Genomic DNA, 16,957 nt, shown 5'->3' with positions numbered 1-16,957 from the left:
AGTTAAAATATGGCAATATTATATTTTCACGGTATGGTGAACTGCTATATGGTGCACAAAATGTGTGAATTATATGGTTGTACTATTTAGGCATGTTATGGCAGCATTATAGGTTCACGTCTGTACAATTTGGCAGTATTATACATTCACAGTATTATGTAGCTGTTATATAGTACAAAAAGTGCGAATTGGACGGTTTTATTATTTAGGCACTATAGGGCAGCATTATGTATTCATATACAGCACATTTTGGCAGCTGGTGTATGGCATAAACATGTGGGCACTATATGTTAGTATTATAGCCCTTGTCATCGGGGATTGGCGGTATAACACTTTTCATTTTCACAGGAACACGAGGCCCATCTGATTTATGCGTTTTTCTTAAATGGTGCCGAAAAAGTTACACGGGGCCAATAAAATAATACTTATATACACTGTGTGCACAGCATTAATGACGACGATGGATGATACAAGACACCCCCAATGTTAAAGGTCTTTTATTTTATTTTTCTTTTACATTTTTGGTCCCTACAAAAAAAAAAAAAGCAGCAAACGACAGAACCAGTAGTAGTATAACAGTAGTAATACGGTAATATTGCTGTACGGGGAGAGCGAGAGATGAGCGTCCAGGATCTGGAGCAGAAGTGGTTAAGGCTGAGATCTACAGGAACGTGGAGGGTGGAGGCTTCAGGAGCCGCTATGGTCCCACTGCGTCCGATCAGGCGGCCTCGCTGCGGGAGAAACAAAGGAACAATCAGATGTCAGCGCATCATAAAAAGGTCAAATCTACTCCCATGTTATTCCCATCAAAAGTCCGTCACGCAAACACCAATAGAAAGCGGAATGACGACCGATCCTGGATGATTTAAAAAATTAGAAATAGTCGCTGGATTATAAAACACCCTCGTTATAACACAAAGTGGACGATATTCTATAAACCAAGAAGATTACGACATATTACATATCCGACTTCATGGAATAAACCTTACATGATTTCTTTCTTGAATCTCTTTAAAGCCTCTTCAGCAACAAGCTCTGCAAAATGTGAATCCTCTATACGGATAAGGCCGGGAACAGTGAAGGTAAAAGGCTCCGAATCAAAAAGATTCACCGTTACTGTGGTCTCAGATGGCTCCCCCGCACTGCTGGAGTGTGCCTGAAAGTGGGAGAAAACACAAGATTATAGAGATGTCACCCTAAATATAGGAATGTGACTACTATAATACTGCCCCTATGTACAAGAATATAACTACTATAATACTGCTCCTATATACAAGAATATAACTACTATAATACTGCTCCTATATACAAGAATATAACTACTATAATACTGTCCCCTATGTACAAGAATATAACTACTATAATACTGCTCCTATGTACAAGAATATAACTACTATAATACTGCTCCTATGTACAAGAATATAACTACTATAATACTGCTCCTATATACAAGAATATAACTACTATAATACTGCTCCTATATACAAGAATATAACTACTATAATACTGCCCCTATGTACAAGAATATAACTACTATAATACTGCCCCCTATGTACAAGAATATAACTACTATAATACTGCTCCTATGTACAAGAATATAACTACTATAATACTGCTCCTATGTACAAGAATATAACTACTATAATACTGCTCCTATATACAAGAATATAACTACTATAATACTGCTCCTATATACAAGAATATAACTACTATAATACTGCTCCTATGTACAAGAATATAACTACTATAATACTGCTCCTATATACAAGAATATAACTACTATAATACTGCCCCTATGTACAAGAATATAACTACTATCATACTGCTCCTATGTACAAGAATATAACTACTATAATACTGCTCCTATATACAAGAATATAACTACTATAATACTGCCCCTATGTACAAGAATATAACTACTATAATACTGCCCCTATGTACAAGAATATAACTACTATAATACTGCCCCTATGTACAAGAATATAACTACTATAATACTGCTCCTATATACAAGAATATAACTACTATAATACTGCCCCTATGTACAAGAATATAACTACTATAATACTGCCCCTATGTACAGGAATATAACTACTATAATACTGCTCCTATGTACAAGAATATAACTACTATAATATTACCCCTATATACAAGAATATAACTACTATAATACTGCTCCTATGTACAAGAATATAACTACTATAATACTGCCCCCTATGTACAAGAATATAACTACTATAATACTGCTCTTATATACAAGAATATAACTACTATAATACTGCTCCTATGTACAAGAATATAACTACTATAATACTGCTCCTATATACAAGAATATAACTACTATAATACTGCTCCTATGTACAAGAATATAACTACTATAATACTGCTCCTATATACAAGAATATAACTACTATAATACTGCTCCTATGTACAAGAATATAACTACTATAATACTGCTCCTATATACAAGAATATAACTACTATAATACTGCTCCTATGTACAAGAATATAACTACTATAATACTGCTCCTATGTACAAGAATATAACTACTATAATACTGCCTCTATGTACAAGAATATAACTACTATAATACTGCCCCTATGTACAAGAATATAACTACTATAATACTGCTCCTATGTACAAAAATATAACTACTATAATACTGCCCCTATGTACAAGAATATAACTACTATAATACTGCCCCCTATGTACAAGAATATAACTACTATAATACTGCTCCTATGTACAAGAATATAACTACTATAATACTGCCCCTATATACAAGAATATAACTACTATAATACTGCTCCTATGTACAAGAATATAACTACTATAATACTGCTCCTATGTACAAGAATATAACTACTATAATACTGCCCCTATATACAAGAATATAACTACTATAATACTGCTCCTATGTACAAGAATATAACTGCTATAATACTGCCTCTATGTACAAGACTATAACTACTATAATACTGCCTCTATGTACAAGAATATAACTACTATAATACTGCCCCTATGTACAAGAATATAACTACTATAATACTGCTCCTATATACAAGAATATAACTACTATAATACTGCTCCTATGTACAAGAATATAACTACTATAATACTGCTCCTATGTACAAGAATATAACTACTATAATACTGCCTCTATGTACAAGAATATAACTACTATAATACTGCCCCTATGTACAAGAATATAACTACTATAATACTGCTCCTATGTACAAAAATATAACTACTATAATACTGCCCCTATGTACAAGAATATAACTACTATAATACTGCCCCCTATGTACAAGAATATAACTACTATAATACTGCTCCTATGTACAAGAATATAACTACTATAATACTGCCCCTATATACAAGAATATAACTACTATAATACTGCTCCTATGTACAAGAATATAACTACTATAATACTGCTCCTATATACAAGAATATAACTACTATAATACTGCTCCTATGTACAAGAATATAACTACTATAATACTGCTCCTATGTACAAGAATATAACTACTATAATACTGCTCCTATATACAAGAATATAACTACTAAAATACTGCTCCTATGTACAAGAATATAACTACTATAATACTGCTCCTATATACAAGAATATAACTACTATAATACTGCTCCTATGTACAAGAATATAACTACTATAATACTGCCCCTATGTACAAGAATATAACTACTATAATACTGCCCCTATGTACAAGAATATAACTACTATAATACTGCCCCTATGTACAAGAATATAACTACTATAATACTGCTCCCTATGTACAAGAATATAACTACTATAATATTACCCCTATATACAAGAATATAACTACTATAATACTACCCCTATATACAAGAATATAACTACTATAATACTGCCCCTATATACAAGAATATAACTACTATAATACTGCCCCCTATGTACAAGAATATAACTACTATAATACTGCCCCCTATGTACAAGTATATAACTACTATAATACTGCTCCTATGTACAAGAATATAATAACTATAATACTGCTCCTATGTCCAAGAATATAACTACTATAATACTGCTCCCTATATACAAGAATATAACTACTATAATACTGCTCCTATGTACAAGAATATAACTGCTATAATACTGCCCCTATGTACAAGAATATAACTACTGCAATACTGCCCCTATGTACAAGAATATAACTACTATAATACTGCCCCTATGTACAAGAATATAACTACTATAATACTGCTCCTATGTACAAGAATATAACTACTATAATACTGCCCCTATGTACAAGAATATAACTACTATAATACTACTCCTATGTACAAGAATATAACTACTATAATACTGCCCCTATGTACAAGAATTTAACTACTATAATACTACTCCTATGTACAAGAATATAACTACTATAATACTGCCCCTATGTACAAGAATATAACTACTATAATACTGCCCCTATGTACAAGAATATAACTACTATAATACTGCCCCTATGTACAAGAATATAACTACTATAATACTGCCCCTATGTACAAGAATATAACTACTTTAATACTGCCCCCTATGTATTAGAATATAACTAGTATAATACTGCCCCCTATGTACAAGAATATAACTACTATAATACTGCCCCTATGTACAAGAATATAACTACTTTAATACTGCCCCCTATGTATTAGAATATACCTACTATAATACTGCCCCCTATGTACAAGAATATAACTACTATAATACTGATCCCTATGTACAAGACTATAACTACTATAATACTGCCCCTATGTACAAGTATATAACTACTATAATACTGCCCCTATGTACAAGAATATAACTACTATAATACTGCTTCTATGTAGAAGAATATAACTACTACTATTATTATTATTATTTATTATTATTATTATTATTATTATTATTATTTATTATTATAGCGCCATTTATTCCATGGCGCTTTACATGTGAGGAGGGGTATACATAATAAAAACAAGTACAATAATCTTAAACAATACAAGTCAGTCATAACTGGTACAGGAGGAGAGGACCCTGCCCGCGAAGCCTCACTATCTACAAGGGATGGGTGAGGATACAGTAGGCGAGGGTAGAGCTGGTTCTGCAGCGGTTTGGTCGATCGGCGGTTACTGCAGGTTGTAGGCTTGTCGGAAGAGGTGGGTCTTCAGGTTCTTTTTGAAGGTTTCGATGGTAGGCGAGAGTCTGATGTGTTGTGGTAGAGGGTTCCAGAGTAGGGGGGATGCGCGAGAGAAATCTTGTATACGATTGTGGGCAGAGGAGATAAGAGGGGAGTAGAGAAGGAGATCTTGTGAGGATCGGAGGTTGCGTGCAGGAAAGTACCGGGAGATGAGGTCACAGATGTATGGAGGAGACAGGTTGTGGATGGCTTTGTACGTCATGGTTTGGGTTTTGCACTAAAGTCTTTGGGTAATGGGGAGCCAGTGCAGGGATTGACAGAGGGGAGAGGCCGGGGAATAGCGGGGGGACGGGTGGATTAGTTGGGCAGCAGAGTTTAGAATAGATTGGAGGGGTGCGAGAGTGTTCGAGGGGAGGCCAGGAGGTTGCAGTAGTCAAGGCGAGAATTGATGAGGGCATGGACTAGGGTTTTTGCAGATTCTAGGTTGATGAATGTTTGCATCCAGGAGATGTTTTTGAGTTGAAGTCGGCAGGAAGTGGAAAGGGTTTGGATATGTGGTTTGAAGGAGATATCAGGGTCAAGGATTACCCCGAGGCAGCGAGCTTGTGGGAATGGTGAGAGTGGGCAGCCATTTACTGTAATGGATAGGTCTGTTGAGGGGTCGCGTGAGATGGGGGAAAGATGATGAATTCTGTATTGTCCATATTAAGTTTTAGAAATCTAGCGGAGAAGAAGGATGAAATAGTGGACAGACATTGAGGGATTCTGGTTAGTAGGGAGGTGATATCTGGTCCAGAGATGTAGATCTGTGTGTCATCAGCATAGAGGTGATACTGAAAGCCGTGAGATTCTATGAGCTGTCCCAGGCCAAAGGTGTAAATGGAGAAGAGTAGAGGCCCTAGAACTGAACCTTGTGGGACTCCGACAGATAGGGGGCGAGGTGAGGAGGTGGTGTTGGTTTCTTCCTCTATATATATGTACTCGCTCTCCATTTTGATTACATCAGGCTTTGTACTTACTGTGGATACTTGGAATACCCCATTCATGTCTCTGTCGGTGAGATTGGCGAGCTTGGACACCCATCCGAACTGCCCACTTAGGTCTTCTAAAACATTGGTGGCGTTGAGCATCTTCTCGTGCACCTTCTGCAGTAACTCCTCGTACTGGTTGGTGAACCTCTCAGCCTGACGAATGGATTCCTCAAACTTTTCATTTAGTTTTCCATGCATTTCATCTTTCCTGGTACAGTCTGCATGAGGAAGAAGACATTCCACCATCATTATCTACATCATCTGCATCTATGTCATCATTACTTCCAATTTACTTTGTATATCATCATCATTTACACATATTTTACTTCATCATCATCATCATCATTTACCCGCCTAGCCATGAACACATTCTTTCTGGTTACCCCCTGGGTCATTACCTATGGCCAGGATCTCCTTGCACTTTTCGCACTTGTCGGTCATCTTCAGGCAGCCGGCGGAGTTCCTCCTCAGCTCCCGGCAGACCATTTTATCATCTGTGGAATTTCCTGATCATAAATAGATTAGAAACCTTTCACAAATCAGATCAGTGGAAATAATTGTCCTCAGCTAGTGGATACATTGTATCCAGTGTGGACAATGCTTTGTGAACTGATAAATTGTAACAACTCTCAAGTGAGATTTCTGCAGCTGCTGCTGGTCTCTGCCCATTACCAGCAGAGTCAGAGCACACAGCACAAATACTTAGTTAGGGTGTAAAGGACTCTATGGCCTGACATCTTACCTCTTCCCTCACTGAGTTGACGGGCGAGCTGGTTGTGTCTCTCCATTATCTTCTTTGCAGCCTCAAAAAGAGACTCAAAGTTGCCTGGAAAAAATGGTTCGAAGCGCGTGGACCTCTCCCTGCGGCTCTGTTTATTGAAGGGAAACTGCAGTCTCTCGAAAGGAAAGGGATTCCAGCCTGGAGAGCTAAACGAGCCCTGGAAGGGATTGGAGATGAAGGGCTTCATGTGGGTGAAGGCTTTAATACTGTCCTGGAAGAGTTCGTCCATGCTGTCCTCCACAATGCTGTAGCCGTCCTCCAGGTCCTCCAGCGTCATGTGCTGCTGCTCGTCCTGCCGGGTCAATGCATCCACCTTATCTCCATTATGGAAAATGGAAAATGGAGACGATCTGTTCAGGAAGTCTTCAAACTGTGGAGAGAAGAAAACACTGGACACATGGACTATGTCTGAGGCCGATGAACACCCACAGGAGCTCTGCTCTCCAGCTTCATATATGAAGGAAAGATGTGTCTAACCAACATGATGGGTCTCTCCGAGGAAAGAAGTGCACATCCGGATGTTGGCCGTGAAGCTGATGGGAAATGTCAGGACTCTGACACGGTACCAACAGCAGCCTTGTACTGAAGCTGCAGAAGTCTGGACTAGGGGACACTGTATGCAGATGGGTAAAAAAAACGGTTAAGGGGACAAAGAAATTAGTGGAGACTACAAGGATTAGTGCTGGGAGCTGTGGAGGCCACAATGAGTAATAAAGGTGGCTGTGGGACCACAAGGATCTGTAAGGGAAGCAGTGGAGTCCACAAGATTAATACCGGGAACAGTTGGGACAACAAGGATCTGTACTATGAGCAGTGGGGACCACAAGGCTCATTACTAGGAGCAGTGGGGACCACAAGGATCAGTACTGGGAGCAGTGGGGACCACAAGGATCAGTACTGGGAGCAGTGGGGACCACAAGGATCTGTAACGGAAGCAGTGGGGACCACAAGATTAATATCGGGAACAGTGGGGACCACAAGGATCTGTACTAGGAGCAGTGGGGACCACAAGGCTCATTACTAGGAGCAGTGGGGACCACAAGGATCAGTACTGGGAGCAGTGGGGACCACAAGGATCAGTACTGGGAGCTGTGGAGGCCACAATGAGTAATAAAGGTGGCTGTGGGACCACAAGGATCTGTAACGGAAGCAGTGGAGACCACAAGATTAATATCGGGAACAGTGGGGACCACAAGGATCTGTACTATGAGCAGTGGGGACCACAAGGCTCACTACTGGGAGCAGTGGGGACCACAAGGATCAGTACTGGGAGCAGTGGGGACCACAAGGATCAGTACTGGGAGCAGTGGGGACCACAAGGATCAGTACTGGGAGCAGTGGGGACCACAAGGATCTGTACCGGAAGCAGTGGGGACCACAAGATTAATACCGGGAACAGTGGGGACAACAAGGATCTGTACTGTGAGCAGTGGGGTCCACAAGGATCAGTACTGGGAGCAGTGGGGACCACAAGGATCAGTACTGGGAGCAGTGGGGACCACAAGGATCAGTACTAGGAGCAGTGGGGACCACAAGGATCAGTACTGGGAGAAGCGGGGACCACAAGGATCTGTAACGGAAGCAGTGGGGACCACAAGATTAATACCGGGAACAGTGGGGACCACAAGGATCAGTCCTGGGAGTAGTGGGGACCACAAGGATCAGTACTGGGAGCAGTGGGGACCACAAGGATCAGTACTGGGAGCTGTGGAGGCCACAAGGATCTGTAACGGCAGCAGTGGGGACCACAAGATTAATACCGGGGTCAGTACTGGGAGCAGTGGGGACCACTAAGATCAGTACTATGATCAGTGGTGACCACAAGGATCAGTACTGGGAGCAGTGGGGACCACTAAGATCAGTACTATGATCAGTGGTGACCACAAGGATCAGTACTGGGAGCAGCGGGGACCACAAGGATCAGTACTGGGAGCAGTGAGGACCACAAGGATCTGTACTGGGAGAAGTGGGGACCACAAGGATCAGTACTGGGAGAAGTGGGGACCACAAGGATCAGTACTGGGAGCAATGGGGACCACAAGGATCAGTACTGGGAGCAGTGGGGACCACAAGGATCAGTACTATGAGCAGTGGGGACCACAAGGATCAGTACTGGGAGCAGCGGGGACCACAAGGATCAGGACAGTGAACAGCGGGGACCACAAGGATCAGTACTAGGAGCAGTGGGGACCACAAGGATCATTACTGGGAGAAGCGGGGACCACAAGGATCTGTAACGGAAGCAGTGTGGGGACCACAAGATTCATACCGGGAACAGTGGGGACCACAAGAATCAGTACTGTGAGCAATGGGGACCACAAGGATCAGTACTGGGAGCAGTGGGGACCACAAGGATCAGTACTATGATCAGTGGTGACCACAAGGATCAGTACTGGGAGCAGCAGGGACCACAAGGATCAGTACTGGGAGCAGTGAGGACCACAAGGATCTGTAGTGGGAGCAATGGGGACCACAAGCATCAGTACTGGGAGCAGTGGGGACCACAAGGATCAGTACTGGGAGAAGTGGGGACCACAAGGATCAGTACTGGGAGAAGTGGGGACCACAAGGATCAGTACTGGGAGCAATGGGGACCACAAGGATCAGTACTGGGAGCAGTGGGGACCACAAGGATCAGTACTATGAGCAGTGGGGACCACAAGGATCAGTACTATGAGCAGTGGGGTCCACAAGGATCAGTACTGGGAGCAGCGGGGACCACAAGGATCAGGACAGTGAACAGCGGGGACCACAAGGATCTGTACTGGGAGCAGTGGGGACCACAAGGATAATTTCTGGCAGCTAAATAGGAAAGTGTTCTTTACAGTTCGAGCAGTCAGACTGTGGAATGCGGCCACAGGAGGTAGTAATGGCCGACACTATAACAGCATTTATGACAGTGCCGGATGCTCATCTCTCTAATTCTATTGTGGGATATAATTAATCTAGCGATAGAACATGTATATCTGGGGGAGAAAGGTTGATCTTGATGAACTGGAAACAGAAATATTGCACCTGGAATTCTGCAAGCACCTTCTCCAGGTCCATCGGAGCACCTCCAACAGTGCTTGTCGGGCCGAGCTGGGCAGATTCCCTCTACACCTGACAGTTCTAAAGAGGGCGCTGTCATTCCGGGCTCACCTGCATAGGAGCAATCCAAGCTCCCATCACCATAAAGCCCTGATACATGAAGGCGAAACAGAAAAACCAGAACCCCCGGAACAGCCCAGCCAAACCCAACCGGAGCAGAACACCAATCACAACAACCTGACAAAAGCCGGAATAAGGAAGATGGCAGACGAAGGCCAGGAGAGGTATGTCAGTGACTGGAAGAATGATATCATCAGCTCACAGAAACTGACCATGTACCGGAGCCTACAGAGAGACTACAGACTGGCCCCATATCTGGAGAAACTCCCGGACCCCAGAGACCGCCAGATCCTGAGCCGATATAGACTCAGCGCCCACAGTCTGGCCATCGAATGTGGCCGACACAGGCAGAGCTACAAGCCCAGGGAGGAAAGACTGTACCAACACTGTGACCAGGAGGCCATAGAGGACGAAACCCACTTCCTGCTACACTGCTCCAAATACTCAGCAGTGAGGGACACTCAATTCAGGAGACTCTCACATCTCTTCCCAGACTTCATCACCATGAAGGAGGAAGAGAAAACATATATCCTGCTGGGAGAAGAAGAGAGAGCAGTGGAGATAGCAGCGCGGTATGTGAGCGAATGTCATAGACTGCGAGAAAGAGAACTATGATGCCATGGACTATAGCCCCCAACCTGGACCTGCCCCATCCACCTCCCCTATGCCATGGACTATAGCCCCACAATGGACCTGCCCCATCCAACTCCCCTATGCCATGGACTATAGCCCCCAACCTGGATCTGCCCCATCCACCTCCCCTATGCCATGGACTATAGCCCCCACAATGGACCTGCCCCATCCACCTCCCCTATGCCATGGACTATAGCCCCCAACCTGGATCTGCCCCATCCACCTCCCCTATGCCATGGACTATAGCCCCCAACCTGGACCTGCCCCATCCACCTCCCCTATGCCATGGACTATAGCCCCACAATGGACCTGCCCCATCCAACTCCCCTATGCCATGGACTATAGCCCCCAACCTGAACCTGCCCCATCCACCTCCCCTATGCCATGGACTATAGCCCCCACAATGGACCTGCCCCATCCACCTCCCCTATGCCATGGACTATAGCCCCCAACCTGGATCTGCCCCATCCACCTCCCCTATGCCATGGACTATAGCCCCCAACCTGGACCTGCCCCATCCACCTCCCCTATGCCATGGACTATAGCCCCCAACCTGGACCTGCCCCATCCACCTCCCCTATGCCATGGACTATAGCCCCCAACCTGAACCTGCCCCATCCACCTCCCCTATGCCATGGACTATAGCCCCCACAATGGATCTGCCCCCATCCACCTCCTCTATGCCATGGACTATAGCCCCCAACCTGGATATGCCCCATCCACCTCCCCTATGCCATGGACTATAGCCCCCAACCTGGACCTGCCCCATCCACCTCCCCTATGCCATGGACTATAGCCCCACAATGGACCTGCCCCATCCACCTCCCCTATGCCATGGACTATAGCCCCCACAATGGATCTGCCCCCATCCACCTCCTCTATGCCATGGACTATAGCCCCCAACCTGGATATGCCCCATCCACCTCCCCTATGCCATGGACTATAGCCCCCAACCTGGACCTGCCCCATCCACCTCCCCTATGCCATGGACTATAGCCCCACAATGGACCTGCCCCATCCACCTCCCCTATGCCATGGACTATAGCCCCCAACCTGAACCTGCCCCATCCACCTCCCCTATGCCATGGACTATAGCCCCACAATGGACCTGCCCCATCCACCTCCCCTATGCCATGGACTATAGCCCCCAACCTGAACCTGCCCCATCCACCTCCCCTATGCCATGGACTATAGCCCCACAATGGACCTGCCCCATCCACCTCCCCTATGCCATGGACTATAGCCCCCAACCTGAACCTGCCCCATCCACCTCCCCTATGCCATGGACTATAGCCCCCACAATGGATCTGCCCCCATCCACCTCCCCTATGCTATGGACTATAGCCCCCAACCTGGATATGCCCCATCCACCTCCCCCACAGCTCCTACCCAACATCCCCACAGTCCCTATCCCTATTGCCTCTATACACTTGCTTTGGCAAAACTGATGTGTATTTGGTCCTGCCAATAAAGCTTCTTTGAATCTTGAATCTTGAAACTGTGTCTTTTTTAATCTGTTTAGCTATACAACTATGACTTTGTTCTGGAAATGTATATAGGCGCAGTACATTTTATGACCACTAGCTGGCACTACAGAGAATCGCATTGTGTTTTAGGTGCTAGATCCTTCCAATAGCACACCTTGTGGTCTGGTGTGGTACTGCACTGCTGTATCACCAGCATCCAGAAGGAGGCGCTGTGCAATGTTACATGTAATGTAACACTTTTTTCCAGCTTTATCTTTTTCAGTGTAGTTATCTACAGTGGCTTGCAAAATTATTCACACCCATTTTTCATGTTGTGCTACCTCACAACTTAGAATTTCAATTTTATTTTTTTTGAGGGTTGGCATCAGGTCATGTAAAGAACATGCCGACAATGGTGAACATTTGGTTTTCTTTTTATTGTGAAGCAAACAACAAGTAGGACCAAATTACTGAGAACTTCAGTGTCCATAACCATTCACCCCCCTAAAGTCAGTACTTTGTGGAGCCTCCTTCGCAGCAATCACAGCTGCAGTCGCTTTGGATAAGTCTCTATGAGATTTCCACATCTGGCCGATTCCTCAAGGCAAAACTGCTCCAGATCCTTCACGTGAGATGTTTCCTCTGGTGAACAGCCATCTTCACGTCTGACCACAGATTCTCCTTTGGACTAAGGTCTGGGCTGTGACTTGGCAGCTCCAAAATATTTACACGTTTCCCCTTACACCACTCGAGTGTTGCTTTAGCAGTATTCTTTGGCTCATTGTCTTGTTGGAAGGTGAACCTCTGTCCCAATCTCAAATCACTGATAGACTGAAACAGGTTTTGCTCAATAATATCCCTGTATTTTGCACCATTCATCTTCCCCTCGATTCAGACCATGTTACCTGACCCTGCTACTGAAAAACATCCCACAGCATGATGCTGCCACCATCATGTTTCACTGTAGGGATGGTGTTCTTGGGGTGATGAGCTGTGTTGGTTTGGTGCCATACATAGCGTTTACCTTGGTGGTCAAAAATTTCAATTTTGGTCTCATCTGACCACAGCACCTTCATCCATACATTCGGGGAGTCTCCACATGTCTTTTGGCAAACTCAAAACGAGCCTTACATTTTTTGTGTGTAAGTAAAGGCTTTTTTCTGCCCACTCTTCCATAAAGACCACCTCTGTGGAGTGTATCGTTTATTGTGGTTGTATGGACAGATACTCCAGTCTCTGCTGGGGAACTCTGCAGCTCCTTCAGGGTTACCTTTGGTCTCTGTGCTGCTTCTGTGATTAATGCCCTCTTTGCCTGAGCTAAGAGTTTTGGTGGGTGCCCTCTCTTGGCAGGTTTATTGTGGTACCATGTTCTTTCCATTTGATGATAATGGATTTAATGGTGGAACAGGGGATCATCAAAGATTTTGATATTTCTTATAACCCAACCCTGACTTGTACTTCTGAACAACTTAGTCATTGACTTGTTTGGAGATCTTCATGGTGTTGTTTGGAGATCTCCTTGGTCTTCATGGTGTTGTTTGGACATCTCCTTGGTCTTCATGGTGTTCTTTGGAGATCTCCTTGGTCTTCATGGTGTTGTTGGGAGATCACCTTGGTCTGCATGGTGTTGTTTGAACATCTCCTTGGTCTTCATGGTGTTCTTTGGAGATGTCCTTGGTCTTCATGGTGTTGTTGGGAGATCTCCTTGGTCTTCATGGTGTTGTTTGGACATCTCCTTGGTCTTCATGGTGTTGTTGGGAGATCACCTTGGTCTGCATGGTGTTGTTTGGACATCTCCTTGGTCTTCATGGTGTTCTTTGGAGATGTCCTTGGTCTTCATCTTGTTGTTGGGAGATCTCCTTGGTCTTCATGGTGTTGTTTGAACATCTCCTTGGTCTTCATGGTGTTGTTGGGAGATCACCTTGGTCTGCATGGTGTTGTTTGGACATCTCCTTGGTCTTCATGGTGTGGTTTGGACATCTCCTTGGTCTTCATGGTGTTCTTTGGAAATGTCATTGGTCTTCATGGTGTTGTTGGGAGATCTCCTTGGTATTCATGGTGTTGTTTGGACATCTCCTTGGTCTTCATGGTGTTCTTTGGAGATGTCCTTGGTCTTCATGGTGTTGTTGAGAGATCTCCTTGGTATTCATGGTTTTGTTTGGACATCTCCTTGGTGTTTATGTTGTTTGGAGATGTCCTTGGTCTTCATGGTGTTGTTTGGACATCTCCTTGGTGTTCATGGTGTTTGGAGATGTCCTTGGTCTTCATGGTGGTGTTTGGTTAGTGGTGCCTCTTGTTAATGGTGTTGCAGCATTTGTAGCCTTTCAGATAAGGTAAAGTGTATATACTGACAGACATGTGACATTTAGATTGTACACAGGGGGACGCCCTGTCACTAAGCATGGGACTTATGGAGGGAATTGCTTGCACCAGAATTTTGTAGGGGTTTATAGCAAAAGGGGTGAATACATATGCACATGCCAATTTTTAGTTATTTGATCCTATGAATTTAATTTATGCCTATATTTTTCTCACTTCACAAACTTAGACTATTTAGTGCTGATGTATCACACACAAACTGGATTACAAAAATTTTTACACTCAGGTTGTATTGTAACAAAATAGGTAAAAAGCCAATGGGGGTGAACACTTTCACAAGTCACTGCATTTCAAGTCACATTCACTATTCATTGCCATTTTGAAAGATTGGGAGATTTGGTTGACGACTTCTACATAACTGCCAAAATCCATCTCCAGGATCGCAACTTATCACATATCACATCCCCCACCTCAGTATTTGGCCCCTTCAAAAAAAAAAGTAAAATTTTATACTAAAACAGATGTAGCAGAGATGAGTCAGAGTTATAGGAGCAGTGTGACGTCACCAACTCTGCTGCATCTGTACGTCATGGTTTCATGTTATATTCCCACCTGGCGTCCGACCAGTCCGGAGCCGCTGTGACAGGTCTTGGAGTAGAAGCGGACGCACGAGTGCTTTAAGCAGGGCTTACACTCCTCCCACAGCGCCAGCACTGTCTCATTGCAGTGCTCCTGATTGTCCGAAAGTTGCTGCTCAGATTCAAGGGCGTCTTTGAGGGCGTCCTAAAAACAAAGCGATAGGAGCACTGACATCAGATAGGTGGGGTCACAGTTACCTCCTGAAATACTCTGTGCAGCTGCAGACCCTCACCTTTCCAGTATGTACCTCTCAGACTGTGCCCCTCCCACATGATCAGCACACTCCCCTCCTGAAATACTCTGTGGAGCTGCAGACCCTCACCTTTCCAGTATGTACCTCTCAGACTGTGCCCCTCTCACATGATCAGCACATTCCCCTCCTGAAATACTCTGTGGAGCTGCAGACCCTCACCTTTCCAGTATGTACCTCTCAGACTGACCTTCCTACATGATCAGCACATTCCCCTCCTGAAATACTCTGCGCTGCTGGAGACCCTTACCTTTCCAGTATGTACCTCTCAAACTGACCCTCCCACATGATCAGCACATTCCCCTCATGAAATATTCTGCACTACTGGAGACCCTCACCTTTCCAGTATAACTCTCAGACTGTTACCTCCCCACATGATCAGCACATTCCCCTCCTGAAATACTCTGCGCTGCTGGAGACCCTCACCTTTCCAGTATGTAACTCTCAGACTGTGACCTCCCCACATGATCAGTGCACTCCCCTCCTGAAATACTCTGTGCAGCTAGAGACCCTCACCTCTCCAGTTTGTATCTCTCAGACTGACCCTCCCACATGATCAGCACATTCCCCTCCTGAAATACTCTGCGCTGCTCGAGACTCTCACCTTTCCAGTATGTACCTCTCAGACTGACCTTCCTACATGATCAGCACATTCCCCTCCTGAAATACTCTGCGCTGCTGGAGACCCTCACCTTTCCAGTATGTACCTCTCAGACTGACCTCCCCACATGATCAGCACATTCCCCTCCTGAAATACTCTGCGCTGCTGGAGACCATGACATTACCAGTATGTAACTCTCAGACTGACCTCCGTACATGATCAGCACATTCCCCTCCTGAAATACTCTGTGCAGCTGGAGACCCTCACATTGCCAGTATGTAACTCTCAGACAGTGACCTCCCACATGATCAGTGCACTCCCCTCCTGGAAAACTCTGTTGCTCTGAGCCCTTTTCTTTCCACTGTCACTCTCAGAATGTGACCGCCAACTTGTCTCCTGAAACACTCTGTGCTGCTTGATCATCATGAACCTGGTTCCCATGGGTTGGCACTGACCTCCTTATTCTTCTTGGTTTCCTCCAACGAGCGCAGCATCTCCTGGTGCTCCTGTCCAGTCTGGTCCATGAGCAGCTTCATCTGTCTCACTCCGTTCATGGCACTCTCAAACTGAGTGGTGATGTACTTACTGCCCTCCTCGGAGATGTCTGCATTGGAGAGATGTAGCAGAGCTTAGCGTGTCAACAGCACTTGCATCACCTACTATTTTGGGGCTATGTGGAATAATTCAGTAGACGGCAGCTATATTGTTACTTCTTAATCGAGTTAAGATAATAATTGTATTTTTATGGCGTTTTCTGTTAGGACTTTTTATCTTCTGACAATGTCGGGGAAATGTAAAAAATTATTTTCTTTTTTCTAATTTTATCTTAAAAGCTGAAAGAGTCACTGATATATACATTATACTGCAACATTGCCACTGAATTCATTATTGTTATTTTCATATAGTAAATATACACATTGGGATCCTCGGGGGCGGGGC

At 44.2% G+C, this 16,957-nt stretch overlaps 1 protein-coding gene across 1 annotated transcript in view; it reads right to left on the bottom strand.

Annotated features, from left to right (window-relative positions):
- Window positions 1-481: 481 nt before the first annotated feature.
- CLU (clusterin) overlaps window positions 482-16,957 on the bottom strand; it is a 46,937-nt gene continuing 30,461 nt past the window's right edge. Inside the window, exons 3-9 of the mRNA XM_069764864.1 lie at window positions 16,474-16,622; window positions 15,141-15,311; window positions 6,922-7,330; window positions 6,578-6,685; window positions 6,168-6,397; window positions 990-1,156; window positions 482-731 (exon numbers count right to left, since the gene is read on the bottom strand). Of these exons, the coding sequence (XP_069620965.1) occupies window positions 719-731; window positions 990-1,156; window positions 6,168-6,397; window positions 6,578-6,685; window positions 6,922-7,330; window positions 15,141-15,311; window positions 16,474-16,622 (1,247 nt within the window). The 3' untranslated portion in view covers window positions 482-718. The remainder of the gene's footprint in view (window positions 732-989; window positions 1,157-6,167; window positions 6,398-6,577; window positions 6,686-6,921; window positions 7,331-15,140; window positions 15,312-16,473; window positions 16,623-16,957) is intronic.

Source organism: Ranitomeya imitator, chromosome 1, assembly GCF_032444005.1.
Source record: "Ranitomeya imitator isolate aRanImi1 chromosome 1, aRanImi1.pri, whole genome shotgun sequence".
NCBI lineage: Eukaryota > Metazoa > Chordata > Amphibia > Anura > Dendrobatidae > Ranitomeya > Ranitomeya imitator.
The sequence above is the reverse complement of the archived record's forward strand: the minus strand, read 5'-3'. Positions and strand labels throughout refer to the sequence as shown.